The 27554-nt window shown below is 43.6% G+C and overlaps 1 protein-coding gene across 14 annotated transcripts in view; it reads left to right on the top strand.

Annotated features, from left to right (window-relative positions):
• Positions 1–27554, top strand: part of DNM1 (dynamin 1) — a 128526-nt gene that overhangs the window by 49388 nt on the left and 51584 nt on the right. For 8 of the 14 annotated variants that reach the window (XM_066580333.1, XM_066580335.1, XM_066580330.1 and 5 more), the window contains 7 exons: positions 868–1003; positions 1107–1174; positions 3007–3145; positions 14244–14330; positions 14674–14744; positions 16390–16441; positions 22726–22737. In XM_066580333.1, the coding sequence (XP_066436430.1) occupies positions 868–1003; positions 1107–1174; positions 3007–3145; positions 14244–14330; positions 14674–14744; positions 16390–16441; positions 22726–22737 (565 nt within the window). Of the gene's footprint in view, positions 1–867; positions 1004–1106; positions 1175–3006; positions 3146–7310; positions 7450–14243; positions 14331–14673; positions 14745–16389; positions 16442–22725; positions 22738–27554 lie in introns of all 14 variants that reach the window. The other 6 variants (XM_066580337.1, XM_066580336.1, XM_066580332.1 and 3 more) reach the window with 3 other exon arrangements.

Below are 27554 nucleotides of genomic sequence, written 5' to 3'. Positions count from 1 at the left end.
ACCAGAATGTCAAACTTCTGTGGTTTAGTTATATAGTTTTAAGCATACTAGAGTTGACTTTTCTTGTACTATTGGGTCAGTAGAGGTGACGTCTTGGAGTTCAGGCATGAAGACCCTTTAGCATTTAGTCTGCACCTTACTGTGCAAATTGAAACCTCAGTGCCCGCTGCCACCAAATCTTGCTGCAGGTCTTTTCCAGTCTACGGAGGGTTTTTGACAACCTGCCTCCCCAGGAATCTGGTGGCACCGGTGATAGCGCCCTCTTTCTGCCACGTCCTGATAGTACATCCAGTGTTCCTCTAACTTTTTATATCCTTTTCCTTGTTTGTACAGAGCAATGATCTCTTATCTTCACTTTTTGGACCTTTGTCTTGACCTAGCCATATTTGTAGCATACTTAAATCAAATGTCACCGCCAACAAAGCACACCCGATGCAATTAATGAATCCATTAGCGCAGGAGTCTGTTTTCTCGTCACTGTTAGGTTACATGTTGGACTGGACAGAAATTGAAGACCAACAGGTCCCTAGTAGTGATGAGCGAGCATACTCACTAAAGGCAATTGCTCGAGCGAGCATTTCCCTTAGCGAGTACCTGCCCGCTTGAGAGAAAAGGTTCGGCTGCCGGCACGGGTGACAGGTGAGTTGCGGCAGTGAGCAGGGGGAGCGAGGCAGAGAGAGATCTCCCCTCCGTTCCTCCCCGCTCTCCCACGCAGCTCCCTGCCCACCGCCGGCAGCCGAACCTTTTCGCTCAAGCGGGCAGGTACTCGCTAAGGGCAATGCTCGCTCATCACTAGTCCCTTGTTAATCTATACCTAATCCAAATCTAGAACCTTAGCTCATGTTGTTTACTACCTTGTCTTTTTAGGATGGTTCAACAGTTTGCTGTCGACTTTGAGAAACGTATTGAAGGCTCCGGGGACCAGATTGATACTTATGAGCTTTCTGGTGGTGCGAGGATTAATCGAATCTTCCATGAACGCTTTCCTTTTGAGTTGGTGAAGGTATGAATTAAAGTATCATCTGTAGTCGGTTGGTTGTCTTCTGTGGGACATCCTCTCAGTATTGCTCTTTCATACACAACTAAAACCCCTTCTCTGTATGCAGATGGAGTTTGATGAGAAGGATTTGAGAAGAGAGATCAGCTACGCTATCAAGAACATCCATGGCATAAGGCACGTATAGCATGTTGAATAACTTGTAGTGGCATGTATATTAGCACTATTGCGTTTCGCTCTCTATAGCCCACTCCCTGTAGGACCTCATTTTCACCAACCCTACTGACACCTGTAAAAACTCCTCTAGATGCCTCACCCTTAGAATCGTAGGCGCAGCCACTGGGAGAAGAAGGCAGATGCACGAAGCTTAGTCTTCCCACAATCATCTGTTAATTTCACACATTCTACATATAAATAGAGTAATATTTGTATAGACATCACATCCCTATGTGAGAACCCGACAATTATACACAGATCAGCGGCGTGACATGGGTGCTGCTTATCTCTGCCTGCAACAGACGTCTATCTAGGATTGCTTTCGCAGGAATCTCTTTCTCCTGTGCCAACCAATGATTGACTGACATGTAGAGCTCACTCCCACTTTCAGCTGCTGCAGAACATCATAATACAGACCACAGCTGCTGCAGAGCATTATGATACACCCCCTTCCGTTGCTGCAGAACATCATAATACAGACCACAGCTGCTGCAGAGCATTATGATACACCCCCCTTCCGTTGCTGCAGAACATCATAATACAGACCTTGGATGCTGTACAACATAATAAAATACACATTAGGTCCTGCAAAGCATTATAATACATACTCAAGAGGATGCAGAAAAGCATAATATATGCCTCAGCTGCTGCAGAACATCAGAATTCACCCCGCAGGTTCTGAAGAACATCAGAATACACACTCCAGAGGCTACAAAACAGCATAATGCACCTCAACTGCTGCAGAACATCATTACACTCCAGAGGCTACAGAACAACGTAATTCACAACTGAGCTGCTGTGGAACATCATAAAACTCACATTACGTGCTGCATATCATCATAATACACAGCTCAGCTCCTGCTAAACGTCATGGGGCGCACCCCAGCTGCTGCAGAACATCACAATACACATCTGAGTTGCTGCAGAACATTGTAATGCACACCTTAGCTACTGTAGAACCTCATAATACGCACCTCAGCTGCTGCGGAACATCATAAAACATACATTAGCTGCTGTAGAACATCACAATACACAGCTCAGCTGTTGCAGAACAGCATCATACACATCACACTTGCTGCAGAACATCATGATACAAAGTTCAGCTGCTGCAGAACCTCATAATGAAAACCATAACTGCTGCAGAACATCATAATACACACCTCAGCTGCTGTAGACCTTCTTTAGGACACTAATAGGGCAGATTTATATCTGTCAATCAATGGTGGACAGAAATCCTCCCTTAGGGACCTTTCACGTGTGGAATATTTCTGTAATACGCACCTAAAGACGCACCTTAATTTGCTGCTGCGATTTTTGCTCCATTCCCCGCAATGTATAAATATGGATTTGGGTGCCGAATTTTCTGCATCTTTAGGTGCGTTTTAGAGAAAGTCCCTTAGTGTGTTATTACATGAGCATCGCTAACACTCATGATTTAGCGGTTATTGCCAGGCCGTACCTGTACTCTTCAGCCCAGCAATATCATTAAATCATGAGTTCTACTGTCTGCCGAACTCATATAATGGCACCCTAATGGTTCATCAAGAAGTTCTGCAGCAGCTGAATTGGGCATATGATTTCATCATATCTAATGCCGAGATGCAGAATTATTCACCATACAATAATCAGAATTGTAACTCAGGATCCTACATATAGACAAACTGCCTTGTGGCTACCAGTGGCATTGCCTTATTAGCCAGATTGTTAACCCTTCAAGCTCCTTACTTTGCATTCACTGGTGGGTAACGCTGTATATTCTCCTTATTACCTGCCTCACTTTGTCGGGTGTTTAGAACTGGGCTCTTCACACCTGACATGGCCTTTGAAACCATCGTCAAGAAGCAAGTGAAGAAGATCAAAGAGCCGTGCTTGAAATGTGTCGACATGGTCATTTCCGAGCTAATCAATACCGTTAGACAGTGCACCAAGAAGGTAACCCTTCTGGATTCGGGGATGGACCTTGTTCCATCATGTGTGACAGTCCAACCTCAGCATGATCTGAGGACACAGCCAACCAGAAAGCATAGAGCTTAGCGTTCTGACTGGCTGAGTCGCTTCTAACTGAGCATGCTCCTTACAGTATAGTCTTCTTTTTGTGCCTTGTGCATGGAATAAGTATCTTAAAAGAGGGCCATAAAGCCACTGATATGGTGAGAGTGTGTGCGAATACGTGTGCATTGAGAGGTGTTTTGCATAGTCAGTCTACAATCAGAGCATAGTAGAATCCTTGGTATATTCTGGTTTAGGCTTTATCCTTAGGGGGGGGGGGGGGGGGTGTCCATGAGTGCAAACAAGAGTTTGCTGGTTTCCAGAAACAGTGCCACTCTTCTCCATTGACTCTGGCTGGTATTGCAGCATATCCCCATTCTAGTAATTGAGTTGCAACCCCCGATGTAGCAATGAACAAGAGTGTGCACTGTCTCAGGTGGCAAAAAGCAGACTTTTTTTTGTAATTATAGACACCCACCAGGAATTAGCTAGGAAGAGTTTATGTAGGGCACTGCTTTTGTAGCCAAGTTAAAGTCTTCCTTACTTTTACCATTAGTCTTCCAAAGACATGGTCCCTGCCTACTCCCTTCCATTACCTGTCATTACTCTCCAAACAATTTATACATTTCTCTATCTCCTTCTATCTTATCTCCTACACCTTTCTCACTTTCTTTGTCCTCTTCTGATGTTGCTCACAGAAAAGTGCTCTGTTATAACTATACACATACAGTTACAATTCAAATTATCCCCCATTACATAATAAGAGTATTTGCCAAATTTTCAGCTGTTTGCAAAAGAATAGGCAAACAAGAACAATTTAAATAGCTCAACTACTGTGTTTCCCAGAAAATAAGACCTATCCCAAAATTAAGACCTATCCTGATTTTTTTGAATTTTCAGGGGAACGTAAAATATAAATCCTACCCCGTAAATAAGCCCTAGCTACACTACATTAAAAAAAGAATACATTACCTAGCAGGCGCGGTCCAAGTCACTCACGCCACTCTCCGGACGTCCGTGCTGTTCCCGCAGTCCAAGCCACTTGTACATCATCACTTCCTGGTTAAGGGATTTATAAATTCTACCTAGCTCAGCCAATCAATGCAGTGATCGATGAACCAATCACAGCCATTGCAAGGCGCTGCATTGATTGGCTGAGCCGCGGCACTCGAAGAACCAATCAACAGCCATTGCATTGTGGAGGCGGGATTTATGAATTCGCTAGCCGTTGGGCTCAAGAAACAATCCTGGCTATTGCTTCCTGGAGGCTGGATTTATGAATCCCTTAACCAGGAAGTGATGATGTATGAGCGTCTTGGACTGAAGAACAGTGTGGACCTCCGGAGAGATGGATGTGGACCGAGCCAGCAAGGTAAGTAAAATAAGACCTCCCCAAAAAGACCTAGTGCCTCTTTTGGGGCAAAAATTATTATAAGACAGGGTCTTATTTTTGGGGAAACGCAGTAATTTTTCCAAATTCACTACAAAATGTCTTTTACTGACTACTGCAGTCTCAGAATTATTCCCCTTTTCAGGATGAGTGTCTTTAGCACTCAGTAGAGCATCTTTTGCCGTTATGAGCTGCTGCAGATGCGCTTTATAGCCAGACAGCAGCTTCTGACTAGTCATTAATATTCTTGGGCTTGTAAGCTGCAGCTGTCTTCTTTACATCCCGCCAAAGATTTTCTAGCCATTCAAGCATCTTCCGGGACGTCTTCTGAAACCTTGGTGGACGTTGAGGTATGCTTAGGATCATAGTCCTGTTGGAAGCTCCAATGATGCCCAAGCTTCAGCTTCCTCACAGAAGGCATGACTTTTTCTCCTGGGATTTCCTGATACGTAATTGAATCCATTTTGTCCTTCACACACTGCAATTTTTCAGTGCCAGAGGAAGCAAAGCAGCCCCAGAGCCTCACCGAGCCACCGCCATGCTTCACTATAGGCAGGGGGTCCTTTCAGCGTGTGCTTCATTCTTCCTCCTCCAGACTTTCCGCTGGATTCATAGGCCCGAAAAGTTCCAGTTTTGTATCATTGCTTCATAGAAAAGAATCCTAAAACGCCTGTTGCTTATTTATATGTTTTTGAGCATATTGGAGGCAATGCTTCTTGTGCTTTTGGGTCCATGGACTTTCAGCATTTAGTATGGACCTTTCTGTACAAATGAAAACTTCAGTGCTGCTGCCAACAAATATTGCTGCAGGCCTTTTGCAGTCACTGGAGGGTTTTTGACCATCCGCCTCCTCAGGAATCTGGTGGCAGCCGGTGATACGTAGCTTCCTTGTTATGCCACTTCCTGGTAGTGTAGCCAGTGTTCCTCTAACTTTAAACTTGTACACTGTTCTAGCTGTAACTCTAGGGACTGTCAGTGACTTTGCTATTTTTTTTGTATCCTTTTCCTTTTTTGTACAAGACAATGAGCTCTTAACTTTTTGGACCCCTCTCCTGACTTGGCCATAAATCTGTCATCTAATGAAAGGTTACAGTCAACAAAGTCCTAGCCAGTCCAGGCATTTGATGTGTCTTATCTCAAGCACACCCGATGCCACTATTGAATCCCCTGATTAGTGGCATTAGATGTGCTTGAGACAACACCTGATTTTCAAATCTGAGCTCTATGGGGGATTCTATTCAGGGGTGAATGATTCTGAGACTGCAGTGGTCATTAAGGGCTCCTTTCCACTGGCGATAGCGATATTGCTGTAAGAAAATCGCAGTGTTAAAATCGCATCGCAACGCTGCAAAATTGCAAGCTTTTGCGTTGCGATGCGAGAATCTGTTTTGCCATTGCACTGTATGGGTGACAGAAAAATGCAAAACGCTGAAACAATCCTCCTGCTGTGATCTTTAATCCTCACATCGCAGCTTGCCCTTACATATCGCTAGTGGAAAGGCTATCATAGAACAACATGTGTGGGAGTTTCTTGTGAGAGCTCGCACCCTGAAAACGTGCGATTACCTCGCCAGTGGAAAGGAGCCCTAAAAGTGACATTTTGTGTTGAATTTGCAGAAACCGCTTGTTCTATTAGTTGTGTTATGCTATTTAAATTGGTATTGTTTGGTTTGTTGCAAAAAGTTAGTAAATTTGGCAAAACAACCTAATTTGTAAAGGGGGTTGAATAATTCTGATTGCAACTCTAGTCCACTACAATCAGTTGGCCCATTACCGCCCACAAGTTAGCCCACACATTGTGTCCGCGGTTCATCCGTTGCACAAAAATCGCACAAACATTGCAAAACTACACAGCTTCTGGGGTGATTGGTCACATCCAGGATGATTATTTATTTTCTAATGGCCTAATGTACACAAAACATTGATAGTTCTTTGCATTTGAGAGTTGAAATAATATGCATTTTGGAATAGAGAATATTATACATTCTCTTAGGTTTTTGGCTAAGCAACTGGTTTCCATTTTGTCATAGTTTTTACGTCCTGCACGATAAAAGAGGGACACATCTGCCTTATTACCCTTTCCCCAGTGCTTGACCCTATGACTCTGAAGGATTAGGCTAATGTAGAGGTTTAAATGAGGGTATAAAACGCTATTAGGCTGGGTTCACACAGGGCGGATTTGCCGCGCGGCATTTGGCCGCGTCAAATCCGCCCCTTCGGCCGCTAATCTCGGGATTAGCCAGAGATGTGGACGAGATTTCTCAGAAACCTCGTCCACACGGGACGGCCAATCCGCTGCGGTAAAACCGGCTGAAACCGGAATATGCAGCATGGAGAGGTAACCAGCCAGGGTTTCAGCAGTGATAATCCCACCATTGTGCCTATAATGACATATGTCATTGACATTAATTGCAGTCTACTAGAGGAAGCCCCTTTAATTGCACACTCCAAGTTTAGATCCCTCCTATTGCTGGTGGGCACCGTTTATCAACGTTTCCGCTCCTTACGCAATTCCTAAACAGCGCCTTTCATTTTGCCTCATGTATTTCTCTGTGTTTTCTTACCCTCCTGTGTCCCTTTGTTACCTCCTGACTCTTCTCTTGCTACCTCTCATCTATCTCTTTCCTCATTGCCTTTTTCACTTCCTCTCTGCCTGTCTTCCCTCTTGTCTTGATGTATGTCCTACCCCGCCTTTGGGGTTCACCTTTGATTGCACAGGACTGGACTCTTCACGCCTGACCTCGCTTTTGAAGCCATTGTGAAAAAGCAGGTGCAGAAGTTGAAGGAGCCGAGTCTGAAGTGTGTGGATATGGTAGTAAGTGAGCTGACCTCCACCATCCGAAAGTGTAGCGAAAAGGTAAAATTTCAGCCTTGGAAAGGGCTCATTTGGCCAGACTCTCCATAAATGTGTTCTTAAGTATGTGGTCAGCAGGCTTCAGAAATCCTGATTTGACCAGAGAGGTCAGCGAGATAAAACTGTCCATCCAAAGACTATAAACACCTAACACGTCTATAACATATAACCCATTCATGTGTATCAACATGTTTGTGCAGGTTCTGGAGGTATGCAAGATAAAGGCATACTACTGCTTATTCGGGAGAATATATGCATAATATGGTTCGGTAAAGCTCTCTGGGAAGGGGTACTGTTTGTCCTTGCAGAGATCTACCTGTAGAAGGCTGTCTTACAGGCATTGCACCATGGGAAAGTATGCAAATTAGCTCTTCGCTAGTAGGAAGAAGACTGTATCTTTAGTGCCATCTATAGATAGCTACCCTGCAAGTCAATGTATGACCGATTAGACAGCCTTAAAACATGACTAGAGGTGTAATCCAAACAAGAGAAATCCATCTGTAGACAGCTGTGGCAGAGTCCTTGCTCTTCAGATTCACCTTATGACGTGCCTTCATTTAGGCTCTCTTGCACATGGCTGTGCCCTAAGGGATTTGTTTAGCCAATTAAAAGTTTTTTTTCAGTTTCAGAATGGTGTAAATATAAAAAAAAAAGTCATATTCACCTTACTAATCCTCCTCTACTCCCATTCCAACGCTTTCAAGGTTTTTAGCCGGTCTCTACTTCCTTGTCCATCTCAAAACAGACATATTTCTGCTGCAGCCAATCATTTGCTGCAGTGGTGGACATGTGACTGCTGCAGCTAATCAGTGGTAGCAGCAGTGACCCACTACAGCCAATCATTGGCTGCAGTGGTCACATGTCCATGTCGAGAGGGACCAGGAAGTTGGAACCGGCCAGGGACCTAGGAGGTATTGGAATGGGAGCAGTGCAGGATCAGTAAGGTGAGTATTATTATGTCGTTCTGGGCCTTTAACCCTTTCCAATCCACTGTCTGACCTCTGAAGACATTATGATTTAAGGCTGTACAGCTCCGATGTTGGAAGACGTCCGTCGGGGTTCTCTTACTGTATATTGCCAGCCTCTCTGCTGTCGGAGCCTATCCAACGTGTCACCTCATGCAGTACTGGCTTTAGCCAGCATATAGCGCCGTTGTATAACGGCAGAAAAAGAGTAAGCCCCCTAGGAAAACCAGGATACAAATTGGATTGGAAAGGGTTAAAAAAAATGTACTTGATCAGAGAACCCCTTTAACTATTATTTCTGATGTTACAAAAAAAGGACCCACTTGTCTTTCAGGAACATCGCCATTCCCATCCATAGGTTGTGGCTGGTATTGCATCTCATCCCTATTCAAGCAAATGTTGCATTACCAGACGTAGCCTATGGACAAGAGTGGCGCCATTTGTTTTTGTTTTTTTCTAATCCAGAACAAACCCTTTAAGGGCCGCATTGCCTACTCACCTCAAGGTATCATTATGACAATATCATGGTGCCAGGGGACCATAATCTATAATTGATGTGTCTCTAGTAAACTTGAAGAATTAATTTTCAGGTTATAGTAAATTATATTTTGCAGCCCTGAAATGCCTTTTATGCAGAGTCCAGTGATCGGGCAAGAACCTTCCTAGAAACATTGACTTTCCTGATTATTGGATCATGTGAATGTGCGGATGAACCCCCCACGAAAGAACAAACTATTGTTCATTGGATGATCGCATCTACATATGGCACCAAAATAATTGTTGTCGGCACCCCATCATTGTCAGCAGCACGTGGGGAATGTGCTGTCGACAATGACGAAACTCTATGGGGGACAAACGATCATATGAAAGCTCTTTTGTCCCCCATAAAATCTGAAGAGGCTTGGTGAAGTCCAGGTAGACAGGTGTTGATCTTGTTCCTTGCAACTCCTCAACTTGACTTTATGTATAAGTGAAAAAGGACCCTTCTTCAGCTTTCAGAAGAGCCGTCTACAGGGTGCAGAGCTGGCATAGACTCTATTCTCTTCACTCCGTGGTGGTCTGATGGCTAATGGAACTTGAAAGGAGATTATTGATCTTTGTGCTAAACGCAGAGATAGTCGATACAGAATAAAGTCATACACGCTGCTGGCTTACATATTAATGGGAACATATTTCCTATTAATGCTTCAACATGGACTTTATTTTTCTAAGAAATGGGAAGATTATATCAATTTCAAAAATCCATGCACCATAGAATCTAGTAAGAATGGCTGCCGGAAGTGTAAAAATAGAGTCTGCACCCGAGTGTGCGGAAAATCGATAAGCGAAAAAATCTAAAATGTCAGCACAGAATCTCATAATCCTACAAACAGAATCTATTTACTAATGGTGGATTTTCACAGCTTAAATTATCCTTTTTTATGACATTTTCGTACATTTCTATATTTTTGTCATAATTATATATAAAGCTTGAATACATATAGTCGCAACGGATTGTCAGGGCAAAGACTGAATAAACGTAACCTTTGCCAGCTCCTCTTAGTACAGTATATTGCAATAGCAGAAGTTGATTGATGTTAAAGCGACCCTCTCATCCCTTAACAAAATTCTGCCCCCAGACTGAAGAGCGTGGGTGTATATTACCTGTTGTTGTTCTTCCATGCCAATGTTCCTCTGATCCGCCAGTTCGGGAACCCATTTTCAGCTGTTCAAGATGGCTGCTACAATTTTCGAGCTATCTAATACATATATCGTGTTCAATGTTCAATCCTCGCGTGGTTCAGGTAGCCGGCTCAAGGTTAGCCTTCCATCCTTCCGAGGTCGAGAAAATGAGGGTAAATGGGGTAATAAATTAATTTATTGATGGCCTGTTCTGCGGATAAGTCAAAAATAGTTTAAAGCTTGACATCCCCTTTAAGTAATGTAAGTTGAAATAACCCTTAAAGTCAATGTCCCCCTTATAACACCATGTTGGTTTTAGGTACAAAGTTGTACACTGATTAATTTCATTATCTTTATAGTGGTTGTCGCTTAATGAAGCCCCTTGACATTTTTCTAGGTTGTCTCATGATATAAGCATATACTGTGGCCTGTTTGCAGAACATCACAGTATGCCATAGACCTCTCTGGCTCCAAACAGGATGAAGTACTAAATGTTTGTAGTGGGTTGGGACTACGGTTCTTTGTAGGTCATCCTCTCACTAAATCTTATGGAAAAAGTCTACATAGGGGGGAGAAAGACTGTGTGCAAGCGATGAATGGTGCATGCTTATGATTTGGTTCATGCTCAAGGTGGCTCCACTTTACTCTAATCCGCAGGGGCAGGCTCAGACAACGCTATTATCTTGCAATCCACCACTAACATTGTAGTACTTGCTCTCATCAACCTTTCAATCAGGACATGATCCATACTGTGAACCCTATTACTGGGATAACATGTAACATGTAGCAATTCTGTATGTCCTGTACATTTGTCTATGGAAGATTTCCAAACCTCTAAGGCTCTGTTCACATCTGTGCCAGATGCAAAGGATGCAACATAATTTTCCCCTCCTAAACGATGGGTATTTCAGTGAAGCCCTACATACCCCATTATAAGTCAGTGGCGTCTGTCATACGATGGATCACTCACAGGTGTAAACAGTCTTAAAATATCTAATTAGCTCCATGCAAGGGCATAGCTATAGGTGGTGCAGATGTAGGGGTGGCTACCAGTCTCTAGAGCCTTAGGAAGCCTTAACCCCCCCTATCACATATTAAGATACCATTATTATAAATGGCACATGATAGGTAAGGGGCCCAATTATAGATTTTGCATTAGTGTCCAAGAGCTTGTAGTTACGCTTCTGGCTCCATCAGTGGTCCCTCCAAGATGAGTGCCAGGATTGCAGCCCATCAACCCAAACTACAGATGATAGATTTGATTGTGCCTGCTCCTGAAAAATCTGTATTTTCCTTGAAGATTGAACTACTGTATTGCTTTAATGTCCAGCATGCTGTTCATGGTGCATAGTGCATTTTCTGTCTTGTGGTTTTAGTCTTTATGATCTTGTCTGCATGAAATGTTATTTCTCGTCCGCCCTTCCCTTTCGAAATAAATGCCATTTAAAATTCAAATGTTCTGAAGACTTCATATAAGTCTTCAGTTCTCATTGAAACCATGTGAAGAATGAACAGGACAACATGATTTCCTTGATTAATCAGTCTAAAGACCCATGTGTAGACTTTGTCCATTCCTCATAATGGTCGTGATTGAAAAAAAGGACGTTGGTTCATACTATCTCACCTCTCCCATCTCAGGATACAGGAGATGCCTTTCCTCTATCCTTGAAGAAGAGAGTGGTGACTTGATCATTGGACCAACTCCCTCTCCCTTTTTCAAAAGTCTTTGAAGGTGGAACGCCTTGCTGTGATTCTCACCATCTATTGGTGAGGGATATTTGGGCAAACTGATCTTGAAGGCCTCCACTGAATGTAAAGTTGAAGACAAAAAACTGGTATGTGGCGCAACTTTCTGGTAGAAACAAACAAGAAGAATGCATAAACCTGACTTCTCTTTTGTTGAATACTAATAGACCAGCAATAGGCATGTTTTGGGGCAATGAGTTCCTTTCTCAGTGATACTGGGGGACAAGGCAAAAGGCACCAGAGCTCTGTAGATCACAGGAAGAGATCCCTACTCATCTTGTTCTCCGAGATTGCTTCCACTGGCAATTTGTACCGCATACCAGTTTTTTGTCTTTCTCTGACCAATATCATGCCCACCCTCCACTAGTGAGGCTTTACTCTGGACTGGCAGAACGTCCATAAATACTTCTACAGCAAGCCTTTCCGCTAACCCTTTGGGCATGCTCTACTACTTGTGAGGGGAGCACCACCCTAAAATTTTCTCTTGCACCACTTCTGTTGAACATTTGCAGAGTTGGTTCACCTGCACTCCCCCAGTGACCAAGTGGGCACATAACAGAAGCACCCTACACAATTGCCACCAAATTATGACCAATTATGTGGCCGATTTAATCAAATCTCATCGGTATGTTCTCCAAAACATCTTGATCAAGTTAAATGGCACTACTTTTCGAAAAGTGAATATGTAATCATTTTTGTAATTCTCTAGACTGGTGATTTTTTTTTTGTTGCAAATACCAATATTTCAGAGCTGTGGACTCGAGTAGAATTTCTTTCCATTATATAAGTGAGATGAGCTGCACATTGATTATTGTTGACAGTTCGGGCTGGATAATTAGGAGCAGAGGATTGCTACTGGAATTATAAGCATTTCGCAGACCTTGCACTGTCCCTTAAGGGAAGATCTCCGGGATTTCCTTAATAATCTGGATTCCAGTTTTGCCTGTCCCGACTTCCCCTCTAGGAAACAGGAAGCCATGTTGCTATGCGAACATGGGAATTTCTGCAGGAAATTATACAACTTAAAGGAATCTGTCACCATGTTTTTGCAGCCCCTCGCTGAGTGTCTGTCACGCTCATTGCACCGATATGTCTGCTGTAAGTATCTGTGCAGCAGTTGTAGAGTAACTTGTGTGTAATTAGTAGCAGCCAGACACAGAAGTAGTCCTGCATATTCATGAGCTGCAGCATAGCCACACCCACCCTTCCCTCCAGCCAATGATTGATAGTTCCCTCTCTATGCACCATAATAGGCAGACAGCAGTCAATCAGTGGCTGGAGGGCGGGGTGGGTGTAGCTAGGCTACAACTCATGAATATCCAGGACTACTTTAGGTAGTCCTCTAGGTATGTGCTGCTACTGCTAAAAGGCAAATTTCTCCAAAACTACTGCATGAATACACAGCAGACATATCACTGTAATCAGCGTGCCCGTCACTACTGTGTGTTGCTCTCAGAGAGGGGTACAAAAAGACTGTGACATTCTCTTTAAAAAGCATAGTTAAGCTATGGCACTTTTTGTTACATGTCTCAGTAGTTGCCCACTACTTTGTTGGGCCTATAAAATAGTGCAGCCAGGGCCAGCTCCAGGTTTACATGGTCCTTTAGGTAATAGAGTCACAGTGAGCCCCTTCAGTAATTTATAGGCCCTCCTCTGACCCTTAATAATTTATAGGCCCCACTGTACCCCTTGAGTCACTTATAGGCCCGAATGTCACGTGTTATTTATACATCCCACTGTGCCTCTTAATTAATTTATAAGCTTACACTATTTCCCTTAATTAATTTATAAGGCCCCACTGCGTGCCTAGTCATTTATAGACCCCCCTGTGTCCTGGGTCATTTACAGGCTCCACTGTGTTCTAAGTGATTTATAGGCCCCATTGTGCCCCAGCAATACAATAAGATAATAAACTCACCTCCATCACACTTTCACGGCGTCCTCCATATTTTGCTGCAGCCTCTTCTGGCCAAGATTGTGCAGAACAATGCAGGCAGCTCAATGACATCATTGTGCCACCTGCATGACAGAGAAAGCACCAGGTTGCAAAACAGAAGCTCCTTCTTGCAGTGCCTTAAAGATTTAGATACAATTGATTTAAAAGAACGAGGATCGGTTTGATCCCACCCGTGAGTGAGCCTCCCATTCTCAGTGGGCCTCAACATCTGTCCAGGTTTACCAGGTGTTGATGCCAGCCCAGGCCCTGTGTAGGTTCAAGTTTTGATGGGTGCCCAGAAACAACTGCATGATCTACCTGTAAAGTATGTATGAGTTGGTAGATGGTATCTCGTAGCATGGTGGGTTTTCAAATACTTTTAGGTTTCCTAGAAGCATTAGAATTCCCCATTGCTTTTGTATATGGTTTGTTGACTTTGACGCATATGAGAGATTTTCTCCCACACAGATCTGTGTTTCTTTCCGCAGCTAAGTCAGTACCCCCATCTACGAGAGGAGATGGAGAGAATTGTTACCACACATATCCGGGAGCGAGAGGGGCGCACAAAAGACCAAGTAAGAATCTGGGGAAGGAAGGGAAAAAGGCTTGTTTTCAACAGGGTCTTTTTGCAATATTAATCCGGACAGGTGTACGCTGAAGCTAAGTTGCCCTTTTTAGTCTAATTTGGCGACCCTGGTAAGTTAATGCAAAGTTGCTTTATTACTACATCCTAGGCTCACTGTGTTACTTGTACCAACTTCTAACAAATATCTAATGTCTATGGCAACCGTAAACATGTATTCCCCCTGGCATCAGGTAATACCACATACTACATAGTATACTGTATATGAGATGCAGAACAATGATAACTTGCCTTATGCTGTATCTAGATTTCAATTCTGATCTCTGTCCATACAGGTCATGCTGCTGATTGACGTCGAACTTGCCTACATGAACACAAACCATGAAGATTTCATTGGCTTTGCTAAGTAAGACTGCAGTTGCAGTACATTTCCATATACAAAGAGATGTTAATACAGTTGAACAATAAATACCCCACTTTCAGTTACTCAGGAGCATTCTCCTACCCTCTATTTCCATAGGTAGACGTTTTATAGTATTCACTATTAAGGCTGGATTCACACGAGACGGATTTGCCGCGGAATTTCCGTGCGGAATTTCGCCGCGGCGAATCCGCATGCGGCCGCTAATCCCGGGATTAGCCAGCCATGTGGACGAGATTTCTCAGAAATCTCGGATTTGCCGAACGCAGCATGTCTATTCTTTTTTCCCGCTGCGGCCGCACTCTACTCTATGGGAGCGCCGGCCGCAGCGGAAGAGCGGCTTTTTCCGTGGCGGTTCTGTCGGGAATCCGCCCTGTGTGACTGTGGCCTTAGGGTGTCTTTTCTTCCTTCCTTCCCCTTTCCTTTCACTTCTTCTTCCCTTCCTTTCTTTTCTCTTTCCCCTTTACTGCCTCTTCCCTTTGCCTTCATTCCTTTCTCTTCTCTTTCCCTTGCCCTTTCTTCATCCCTTCCTATTCTCTTTCCCTTTTCCTTCCTTCCCCTCCCCTTCTTTCCTTCACTCCTTTTCCTTCTCTTCCCTTTTTCTTTCCTTACTCTTCCCTTTCCCTCCCTCTCTCCTTTTTTCCCTTCCTTTCAGTTCCCTTCCCCATTCTTTTCTTTTCCTTCTCTTCCCTTTTTCTTTCCTTACTCTTCCCTTTCCCTCCCTCTCTCCTTTTTTCCCTTCCTTTCGGTTCCCTTCCCCTTTCTTTTCTTTTCCTTCTCTTCCTTCCTGGACCCTAGTATCTTATGACACCACTACTTTGTTGTCACGTGACCGAGTCAGCCTGGTAGTTGGCTAATGTAGATCTCTACATTCAGGCTACAAGTGGATGGCAGAACGCCTTCCTTCATGTAGGGCGTGGTGCAATTCCCAGGGGTCCCATGTCAAGGCGTCTTTTTTTACTGAAAGCCAAGGATGGGTCAGCACAGACTTCAGTGGTTTTTTTAAAATGCTATTATAGTTTTATTGTTGATTTCCAGATGTGCATAAACTGCAACATTTCGGGTGGAGGCAATCGTGAAAGTACTGCAGTCTTGAATTCAGAAGAGGCATAAATTGCACAAGGGGACAGACACAAATTTTAAAAAGGACTGAGCAACTTTTGGTCCCTGTTTCTGCCATTCACTGCCGGACGCGCGGTCCTTTTTCACATTCGCGTTGCAGTTTTTTTTATGTACATCTGGAAATCAACAATAAAACTATAAAAAGTCCACTAAAGTGAGTGCTAATGCGAGTCCTTGATGGTGGGACCCCTGTGAATGCACCTCGCTCTAAATTAGCACCCTCATACTAAGCAGATAAGATTCAGGGGGGTGCAAGAGGTACTGCTATTTGAACAAATCTGAAATTTTGCCTGTTTTATTTCCTTCAATTGTGACAGTGAATCAGACTGTCCAACGGGCCAAATGTCCACTTATGCCAATGGACATTTCATGACCATTGGTGACATCAGGGGTTTTAGTTAATACAACTTAGCATATTTTTCACCATCTGTCCCATTTGGTTGAAGGACCCTCAACCCATGGAGGATGTATCAAGACAGGTAACCAGATCATGTGGTTTTCATTGTAGTGCACAGCAAAGGAGCAGCCAAACGAATAAGAAAAAAGCATCTGGAAACCAGGTGAGAGCATTATTTTCCTTCATATCTGGATGCCTGAATCTTACAATAGATGCCCGGCCTGTTAATACTCATACATTACACCCGACCTAAAGTTTGCACTCTGTAAGTTCACCAGACAGGACAGCTATGCCTAAAATTCCACGTTCTCATCAATGATATAACCATGTAAGCATTGAGATTCCAGAAAGACCGAGACCAGGTAGGGGGTATGTATAGAAGATGGGGCCTACACAAAAATGGTACCTACACTCATTGTCAAAAACAATCCATCCCCTAGAGGCAGTAGTCGGAATGGGATGAAACTTTATCTATGTGATTGTAACATTTATATAAGTAAGTGAGCAAATGGATCACTTATTGTGGAGAACTGCCCCTTTGTAGGGAGGCCCGAGTCAACAAGCTCTACACAAGCGGAAAAAGAGGTCCACGACACCCAAGTAGCCTCTCAGAGCCTTTTTATAGGCCAAGGGTAGAAACGCTTCTAGGGCCTCAGGTGGCAAGACCGTTCATCTAATCATGCCACAATTTTAATTATTTACATATCTGCCTGAGATGGAGCTGCATGCCGAGTTTTACTGCAAAACGACAACTTCTAGGGGCTTGATCTGTTTGGACAATGAGTGTTCCTGTAGTTGAATGTGGGGTAATAGGTGAAAACCTTGGTCTTCTCCATTGTGCCACCCCTGATACCATCCTATGCAGAACACAATGATTTGGAATTTCTTCATTCCCTTCAGAATAGAAAATTAAAGGAGTTTTACAGGCAGCGCCGACTGTCAGTGTCGGGATACAGCGGGGTCAGAACAGAAGCTGCTGTTCCAACCCCAGTGTGGCAGACGGCGCTAGTTTTCGTAAGCTGGAGTTCCATTGATTTCAATGAGAGCTGTGCCTGCAATTACGACTGCACTGGCCACTACACAGGGGTTGGAGCAGCAACTTCCACTCTGACACCAGTGTATCCTGGCACTGACAATTAGCGCTGCCTGGAAAACCCCTTTAACTTTTTGGTCCAGTTTTTCTCCCTTGTGTCTCTCTGTGTAATTACGCCTCCCACAGTATAGGGATGTATGATACAAATTAAAGGCTAAGGACACCTTTCGGGTGCTGATGTTGATTTCATTTAAATGCATGTATTTTGGGCTGACAATCATTTTTGCAATAGGGTTTCATTAAAAAAATGTTGCACCATTTGTCTTCTGCAGTTTCCACATATCACTGTAAATATGAACTGCAGCCTAATGGTCCTTATTAGAGATGAGCGAGCATATTTGCTAAGGGCAATTGCTCGATCGAGCATTGCCCTTAGCGAGTACCTGCCCACTCGGGAGCAAAGATTCGGCTGCCGGCGGCGGGCAGGGAGAGGCAGGGTAGAGCGGGGAGGAACGGAGGGGAGATCTCTCTCTCCCTCTCTTTCCCCTGCTCATGGCCGCAACTTACATGTCACCCGCGCCGGCAGCCGAACCCTTTCTTCCGAGCGGGGAGATACTCACTAAGGACAATGCTCGATCGAGTAATTGTCCTTAGCGAGTATGCTCGCTCATCTCTAGTCCTTATACATGAACCAAATTCTCATCCCAATGTAACGAGCGCTGATGGTCACACATGCCTATCGCTAACATAGTGACGTAGTCTGTCCATCTATTTCAGCCTATTATTCCCCTGTTGTTGATCCAGAGGAAGGCAAACAATGATGTAAAAGCCAATTTTACTCATTTAGGACTCGAAGTCTGGCAATCGGAATAATCTGATTGCATTGCAGAAATGCATTCTGTTGTCTCTTGTGTTAATTACTTTACACAGTTTTGTATCATCTGCAAATATTGATATTTTACTGTGCAATCCTTCTACCATGTTATTAATAAATGTATTAAAAATAATAGGGCCTAGTAGTGCCCCCGGTGGTACCCCACTAGTGATGGTGACCCCTGCAATACTACCCCCATGGTACCCCACTAGTAACGGTGACCCTCTCCAATACTGACTCCTGTGGTACAGAACTAGTGACGGTGACCTCTCCTATACTGCCCCCTGTGGTACCCCAATGTAGGTACCATTAATAACCATTCTCTGCTTTTAACACTGAGCCAGTTACTTACCCACTTACTCACATTCTCGTTTGAACCAAGCATTCTCATTTTATATACCAACATTTTATGCAGTACAGTATCAAACGCTTTAGAAAAGTCTAGATACACAAGATCCATTAACTCTTCTTGATCCAGTTTTGGACTTACAGCCTCAAAAAGCTGATCAGATATGGAGTTATACAGCGATTTTTTTAGGTGCTCCTGGGTAACATCTCTTAAAACCCCCTCAAACATTTTACCCAAAATAGAAGTAAGGCTTACCGACCTGTAGTTTCCAGGTTCACTTTTTGACCGCTTTTTGAATATTAGCACCACATTAGCGACGCAGCAATCCAGTTGGACAGACCCCTTCACTATAGAGTCCTTAAATGTAAGTAACAACGGTCCGTCTATCACATTACTTAATTCCCTTAGAACCCGGGGCTGTATGCCATCGGGACCTGGCAATGTGTTCATTTTAATCTTTTTAGGGCGGGTCTACACTTCTTCCTGGGTTAAACTGGTGACATTTAGTGGAGAGTTTACCCTAGGGATGTCTTTAATTCAGCAGCACTCCGTTCCAGTCACAAATCAGCGACAGATATTGCTCGCCTCGTTCTGGACTGGATCCAAGTCCACAGAAATCATGCATAGAAGAATAGAACACCAGGACAGCAAAATTATGGTGCAAAAACTCCAAACTTCCAAAAGGATGTGTCTTTATTCATTCACAATCAGAAGATACAGTGACGTTTCAACTGCATACAGCAGTCTTTGTCAAGCTTGACCAAGACTGCTGTAGGCAGTCGAAACGTTGCTGTATCTTCCGATTGTGAGTGAATAAAGACACATCCTTTTGGATGTTTGGACTTTTCGCACCATAATTTTGCTGTCCTGCGGTTCTATTCTTCTAGTGGAGAGTTTACTTTATCACTCTGTATCTCATTTGACATTTCATTTTCCTGGAATTCTCCTGTGAATTCACTGAAGAAAAAACTATTTAACAGAATTACTTTCTCTACAATTTTTTCTACATTATTTATTAAAGGGCCAACACTTTCAGTATTTATCCTTTTCTATATAGTTGATGAACAGCTTAGGGTTAGTTTTACTTTCTTTGCAGTGAGTCTCTTTGTCTCCAACTTTGCTGCTTTTATCTGCTTTTTACATAATTTATTTTTTTCCTTATAGGTTGTTAGTGCTTCTTCACTGCCTTCTTGTTTTAGTAGTTTAAACGCTATCTTTTTGTTGTTTATTGCCCCCTTTACACCTTTATTGAGCCACATTGGTTTCCTCTTACTCCTAACCCTTTTATTCCTGTAAGGTATGAATCACTCAAGTAAGTATTTAAGATGTTTTAGAACATTTCCTATTTATTGTCTGTACTCTTATTTTTGAAGACATTGTCCCAGTCAATAAGGTTAAGGGCATCTTTGAGCTGATCGAACTTCCTAAAGTTTAGCTTTTCTGTAGTTCCCCGAAAAAATTCTCTTTTGAAAGACAAATGGAAATTCATTATATTATGGTCACTATTTCCCAGGTGCCCCCGACATGCACCCCTGTTATTCTGTCAGGTCTGTTGGTTAATATTAAGTCCAAAATGGCCGTCCCCCTAGTTGGGTCCTGTGCAAGTTGGGTAAGGTAATAATTATCTTTAGTTATTGACAGAAACTTGTTACCTTTATGAGATCTGCAGCTTTCAGTTTCCCAATTAACTTTATAATAGTTAAAGCCCCCGATAATAATGACCTCATTGTGATGTGCTGCTTCATCTGTTTGCCTCAGTAATAGATTTTCAGTGGCTTCTGTTATATTTGATGGTCTATAGAAAACCCCTATGAGGATTTTATTATTTTTTCTCAACTCATATAGACGCTGCATGTTTACCTCTCTCACATATCTTCATATCTTCCCATAATGTGGGCTTTAAACAGGATTTTACCTAAATACAAACCCCTCCCTCTTTCCGTTTTTTAACAGTCTTTTCTGAAGAGACTGTAACCATGTAAGTTCACCGCCCAGTCACAGCTTTCATCCAATTATTCCCGCTATGTTGTAGTTTTCACTCATTAGCAGGGTGGCTTATTAGAAGTCCCAAAAGTCAGTATAACTCGCAGTGAACACTCGAAGGGCAGCACTTTTTAGTCTGTGTCTGCAGTTATTTCATCATAAGGTATATCAGCACTCTGATCCTGTGTCTCGGTTGTAACAGGTTCTCCGGTCAGGACCACCGTGTTGGCAGCTTTATCCTCTCTGCTCCCAACTGTCATACTCGTCTCTTCTTGTCTTAGCCTTGTCACCCGATTGGCTGTCGTCTCAGCCTGTAAACATACATTTCATTGGGGCACAGCTCTCTTGAGACTTAGGCCTCCTGTCAATAGGCGATATGTCACTGCGTTATCCGCGGCGATAATCCGGCCGTAGGTAATGCAGTGAACGCTTCCCGTAGACTTCCATGAGCGGAGAATCATAGTGATTCTCCGCTCGCGGGATTCAAATCGCGGCATGCTGCGATTCTCCGCGATGAGCCTGTCTATCAGCCAATGGGGTTTAAGCTCTCCATATTCCGCAAGTAAAAAATATGCATGTAATACAGAGCACAAATACTCCCATGTGAATGAGCCCTTAGACTGCAGTTTCTATACACGGGGATATGTAGTAGCTACAGAAGACAAACGGTGCAGAAGTTGTAATTAAACCTTGTTCCAAAAATGATTGTCAGCCAAAATGACATGCAATTAAGTGAAAAAAAAAAAAGCTCCCAAAGGTGTCCAGAGCCTTTGGGGTGCGACTTGCACACAACCTCAGTGTGCGCCCGGCCTAACTGGTATTTCCTTGCTATGCTTACAGAATGTTCTAACATAACACTTCAACCAAAAAAAACGCAGCGCGCAGGGCCAACATAAAATGCGTAAACACAATTTAAAAAGCACAATGCCGACACTGACAGCTAATGAAGGAGGATACCAGATAAAGGACACACAACCATTATAGTAACATAGGCAGAAAATAAGGCCTTAGGGCTTTTACCCACTAGCGTTTTTTTTTGCTGCGAAACTTAACACATGGTGCTTATCGGACTTGGCAGGTTCCCTTTAAGACATGAAGGACTACTAGTGCCAAATCTCAAATAGTAGTAAAACTAGATTAATCCTAAAATAAAAAATAAACTCGACAGACCATACCCATGAAGCCTGTTGTGCATATCCCCAACGAGGTTCTTGTAATTTCCTCAGGGGATATACGTTGTTGACTGACAGTGTGATATCTCTATCATAAAGCATACAGAGCAGATTGATAGGAGAAGCTCTCTACACTGGGAATCAACTCTGCTCTGTATACTGTGTGGTCGAGACATCACACCGTCAGTCTTCCCTCCCAGGCAAAGTCAGCTAACAGTTTGATATCTGCAGGCTGAACTTCTCCCACGGCAATAAAGTAATCATTCATCTTCTCCCTGCTTGGCTGTAATTTGAACTGTTATCTTCTCCTCCTTCCGCAATAAACTGCTCCTCTCACATCTCCTCCATCCCCCCTCCTGTCATTACAGTGCTGAACAGTCTGTCAGTCTGCCTGACTGATGGATTTTAGAAGAATCTTGGTCTCCAAGCTTACAGTATGTTGGAAGATACTGTAACATAGTAAGAAAACGGTTAACATTTTTCAACGACAACCATTCAGAAAACTGTTTTATATCCCAAAATACATTGATTTAGAAAAACCAAAATTCCAAACAAAGTTGTCCATAGCCTTTAATCCTAGGTTCACCCGTCTACATGGGTCCACAGGGGCGTCTTCTACAGTACGTAGGAATCAGTATCGTTATCAGCTGCGTATCATTACTGGTTAAAATGTGTTTTCTCCTTTTCCTTTGTTGATATCCTATTGCTTTGTGCCTTATTTTTACGCCTCTGTAGTATAATATGCAAAACCTTTCGGCCTGTTGGGATAATATCACATCTGGTGGCAGTGTCAAGCTGTCCTTATCATTAAGCTGTGACCATCAACAACATCTTGGAGCGCCGGCTTGGCGAGTGTGCCCGTGTGCGTGTGTTTGAGGAGAGAATGAACCGGAGCAGCATGTCATGCACGGGCTGTGGAATCTGCAGCGAATCATAATTGGTTCTGCACCCGCGCTGCTAGTAATGTATATCCCTCTTCTTCTGCTCCCATCTCTCCTGTCCACTCCGCTGCTGTTGCTATGGTTACCCTGTGCAGGATGAGATCCTGGTGAGTAGTCAAGCAGCGGCTGAAAGCACAAGATGGAGGATGTGCATCAGGGCAGCCATATGCAGACCTCTCCCCAATACGTCTTCATATGCATCGCCCAAGTCCTTACGCTGCTTCTTAGCTATATCTGTTACTGGGAAAGCTGGCTGTATTGTATGGTCGCCATTACAGCTTACTACTCCTTTAGAATGGTTTCACGCATAGCGATTTTTAGGAAAAATGTCATATTTTTCATAGCAGAAAGAGGCGGCGAGCCGAGCTGGGCGCACTTCACAGGGTTGTTATCCATTATGAACAGATCTGCAAACGGATCAATGGATGAAAGGTTTCCATTCGCATCAGATGGACATCCGCTGTCATCACTCGTTAACGGGTCCGTTTGTTTGTTTGCAGTCCAGCTCTATTTTGCAGCTGCGCAGCCGTATTAACCGCGTCCTTCAAATGGAATAGTTTCCGCTTGTATCGTCCGCCATAGATTTAATGTAAAAATAAAAATGGAAAAGTCCATTCCATCCTGTTTACGAAAAAAAAAGTCCTGCAGGTCATTCGTTTTTTTTCTGCCAAAACCAGACGATATGGAAGCGAGCGGAAAAAGCAATAAGTCCCAATGAAATGGGGATTTTACAGGATCCACTATTTTCTTCTGTAAAAATGCAGCGTTTTTCCTGTGGGCAGAGCTGCTTTGTACAGCGTTTTTAGCGCAGTGACATCACAGGCAATGCAAGCTGATGATGTCATCGCTTTCGTTTTCCCCTCATGGTGGCATAGAATGCTACGCTGAAAACGCTGTAAAACGCTGTACATAGCGTATTACCATGTTTTTAACAGCGGTTTTAACACACCCCATTCATTTCAGTGGGCGATGCAGTGCATTAACCCTTTCCAATCCACTGTCTGACATCTGAAGACATTATGATTTAAGGCTGTACAGCTCCGATGTTGGAAGACGTCCGTTGGGGTTCTCTTACTGTATATTGCCAGCCTCTCTGTTGTCAGAGCCTATCCTACGTGTCGCTTTAGCCAGTAGATAGCGCCATTGTATAACAGCAGAAAAAGAGTAAGCCCCCTAGGAAAACCAGAATACAAATGGGATTGGAAAGGGTTAAAAAGCGCTGCAACTCTGAGAAGCGCTGCAAGCGCTGAGAAGCCCCATTGAAATGAATGGAGGATTAGTGGAGCGTCTTTAGTGGGCGTTGCAAACGCGCACTAAACGCTGTAATTAATCGCCCGTGTGAGAGCGGCCTTAGGACGGAACAGAAAAACGGAAACCAGGATGCTAATGTAAATCCGGCCTTAAAGGGGTTACTATTGTTGAACTGTCCTTAGGATAGGTGATCAATAGTTAATCACCGGGGACCCACTAGGATCCCCAGCGATGATCTGTCAGTGCAGCGGGCTGAACGTGCGTCATAGCAGATGGCTGCAGGCTCGCCATAGCTGGATTCAGTCCCATTGAAATCAACGGGAACTGAAGCTGCTATTCCACTTCTGCGGCCGTCCTGTTGCTGGAGGCGGGATTGATAGCAGTGTAATAGCTGCTTCATTTCATTGGGACTGAAGCCAACTATGGCGCTGCCGTCGCCAACGACGACATCCGGCCTGCGAGTGGGGCGATCAGCTCATTGCCAGGGATCCAAGCGGTGGGTCCCCAGTGATTAACTATTGAGGACCTATCCTAGTTTTTGCCCCTTTAATTGTTGGTCAGTAGGAAGTTATAAACTGGACTGCGCAGTTTTTTGGGGGGTTTTTTGCGGCTTTTTTTTCTCAGTTGTCTTGCATTTTTTGGGTGCATAGCATTCTAACATTTTTTAGGCATTTTCCTGTAGACCTCTCTTTAGGAAACACCTAAAAAAACTTTAAAAAACACGCACGTGTGTATTAAAAAAAGCCATGCACAAAAATGCTTGTTAAAAAAACGCATGAAATTTAGACTACATTCGCACAGGCGAGCGCGATATCGGGACGAGAAACCCAACGTTTTACCCGCGGATGCGAGGCACTTTTTATGTGAAATTCCAATCCGCACGCGCGATAGAGAATCAGAAGTGTTTCCCATTGATTTTAACCGGAGACCTCACATGCCCATCACACTTGGCATTTTTTGCTGCGTTTTCGAACACGTGTGGGATTTAACAATGCATGCATTTTTTTTAAAGCATCTGTTTTTTTGATGCAGTTCAAAGCTGCAAAAAAACCGCAAAGTGTAAGTACAGCTTAAAAGAACGCTGCTACACCAAGCAACCAGTCAATGTAGCTTTCATTTTACCTGAGCAGTATAAGAAATAGCAACCAATCACAGTGCAGCTTCCATTTTACCTCAGCAGTATAAGAAATAGGAACCAATCACAGTGCAGCTTTCATTTTACCTCAGCAGTATAAGAAATAGGAACCAATCACAGTGCAGCTTTCATTTTACCTCGGCAGTATAAGAAATAACAACCAATCACTGCACAATTTTCATTTTACCTCAGCAGTAAAGGAAATAGAAACCAATCACAGTGCAGCTTTCATTTTACCTCAGCAGTAAAGGAAATAGCAACCAATCACAATGCAGCTTTCATTTTACCTCAGCAGTATAAGAAATAGCAACCAATCACTGCACAATTTTCATTTTACCTCAGCAGTAAAGGAAATAACAACCAATCACAGTGCAGTTTTATTTCACCTCAGCAGTATAAGAAATAGCAACCAATCACAGTGCAGCTTTCACTTTACCTCAGTAGTATAAGAAACAAAGCTGCACTGTTATTGGTTGCTAATTCTTATACCGCTGAGGTAAAATAAAAGCTGCTGCGCGATTGTTGCTATGGGCAACAAAGACATTTTTTCTTTTAGACGTTTTTTATAAATCTGCCCAAATGTGTGAAACCACTTAGGAAGCCTTACAATCAATACATCCCCCTCCTATTTTGGCTGCACCACCTGGTCGGTTGCTCTTTCTGAAAAGCCCCTGTTGTTATGGTGGTCATATTGGTCGTCAGCCAGCTTTCCCAGAAACAGATCTAATAAAGAAATTGTTTCCAGTGAAGAAAAAGTATAAATCAGCAGCAGCACCAGAACTAGACGGTGGGCGGCCATGTTCATGTGCATGTAAGATGTGTCCTCCTTTACCTCACGTAGCGCTGCAGGTGTCGGCGGAGTCTCGTGAGGTGAATCCTATAGGACATACGATCTTGTCAGAACCCTATCAGAGGAGTGACGTCTCCTTCAATGGACTCTGCTGTGCAGGCCCAGATGCACCGTCTCCTCGTGCCCAGTCCCCGCACCCTGTGTGTCCTCATCTCCTTTCCTCCTGTTCCATCCCTTCTATGGACACTGCGTGTAAGATCAGAACTATAACCGCTTGCATCATGATTCCAGTCATGATGCTCCATTATTAACCTGGGGTCCATCTTAAATAACATAAGACCCAGACGCTCCATGCAAATCCAGCCGAGTTTGGGTAAATATGGCCATGATGAATATGGATTATATCAGCCTGATATTTGCATCAAAATGGTTATTACTTACAGAGCAAGTTACCCTAAAATGGAATAAAAAGTCACATGTGAATCATTACATGTTTTATACGGCTATTTTTGAGCTGGGTGACAACTAATATGGCTGCCATTAAGGCTGCCTTCCCAGACTCCCGAAAGACAATTCTGCCTAATTTGCTGCCTAAGTATTGCTTGACGAGGCAGACTCGCCGTTCGGGATTCTGAGAGGACTGGTTGTCATCTAGCTTTCCCATAGACATGTATAGTAAAGACATGGCTGATTGGCGCTGCGGAGGGGGGCGACTCGTGGACTTATATTAATAGGTCATGATGTTCTTTTAAAGGCACATACCTGCGGCTGATATTTAGCGGCTCTCGTTTGTGGTTCACATAAACGTCCTGAACAGAACCTCTTTAAGTACGTTCTTACACGGTGTTTTTTGGAAAATTGCATTTTTTTGTGTGTGTTTTTATCATTTTTTGCGTCATTTTTTTTTTTTTAACGCAGCATGCTCTAGGTATGCCTTTTTTCAAGTGTTTTTCGATGAAAGTCTCTTTTGGCTGGTTTCAGACTAACATAGTTAGGATTTTCTTACCCGTCCCCTATGATGCTCCGAGCTCAGGTCAGTAAACCCTGCAGCCAGACTGGGACATACGTTCTAGAGATGAGCGAGTATACTCACTAAGGCACATTACTCGAGCGAGTAGTGCCTTAGCCGAGTATCTCCCCGCTCGTCTCTAAAGATTCGGGGGCCGGCGCGGGTGACAGGTGAGTTGCAGCGGGGAGCGGGAAGGAGCGGGGGGGAGAGAGGGAGAGAGAGATCTCCCCTCCGTTCCTCCCCGCTCTCCCCCGCCGCTCCCCGCCCCCCGAATCTTTAGAGACGAGCGGGGAGATACTCGGCTAAGGCACTACTCGCTCAACTCTAATAAGTTCGTATTATGGTTGAAAAAATGCCGCTGTAATATGCTCATCTGACATCGGCCATAAATTTAAAAAAACGCCTTAAAAAAACATGTAAAAATTGTGTGAAAAAAAGGAACCAAGAAAACACCACAAAAAAAGCCTGTGTGAAGGCAGCCTGAGGGCGCGGTCACACGAGCGTAGGCGTATTTACGTTCGCACGTGCGCAGCGTTTAATCGCCGGAAAGAACGTTTTTCGGCGATCATGACCAGAGCTAGAAAGCGTATTATCGTTTGTTCCTACTTTGCAAACTATCTTTTCGGCCATCGAATATGCGTTGGCGCGTATTTCGGTCGCATATGTTCAGTTTTTTTTTCGGGTTGCCGTTTTTACGCGCTGTAAAATCGCCCGTGCGAACGAATACATTGGAAACCAA

The sequence above is a fragment of the Eleutherodactylus coqui genome, chromosome 10, assembly GCF_035609145.1.
Source record: "Eleutherodactylus coqui strain aEleCoq1 chromosome 10, aEleCoq1.hap1, whole genome shotgun sequence".
In the NCBI taxonomy this organism is placed as follows: domain Eukaryota; kingdom Metazoa; phylum Chordata; class Amphibia; order Anura; family Eleutherodactylidae; genus Eleutherodactylus; species Eleutherodactylus coqui.
The sequence above is the reverse complement of the archived record's forward strand: the minus strand, read 5'-3'. Positions and strand labels throughout refer to the sequence as shown.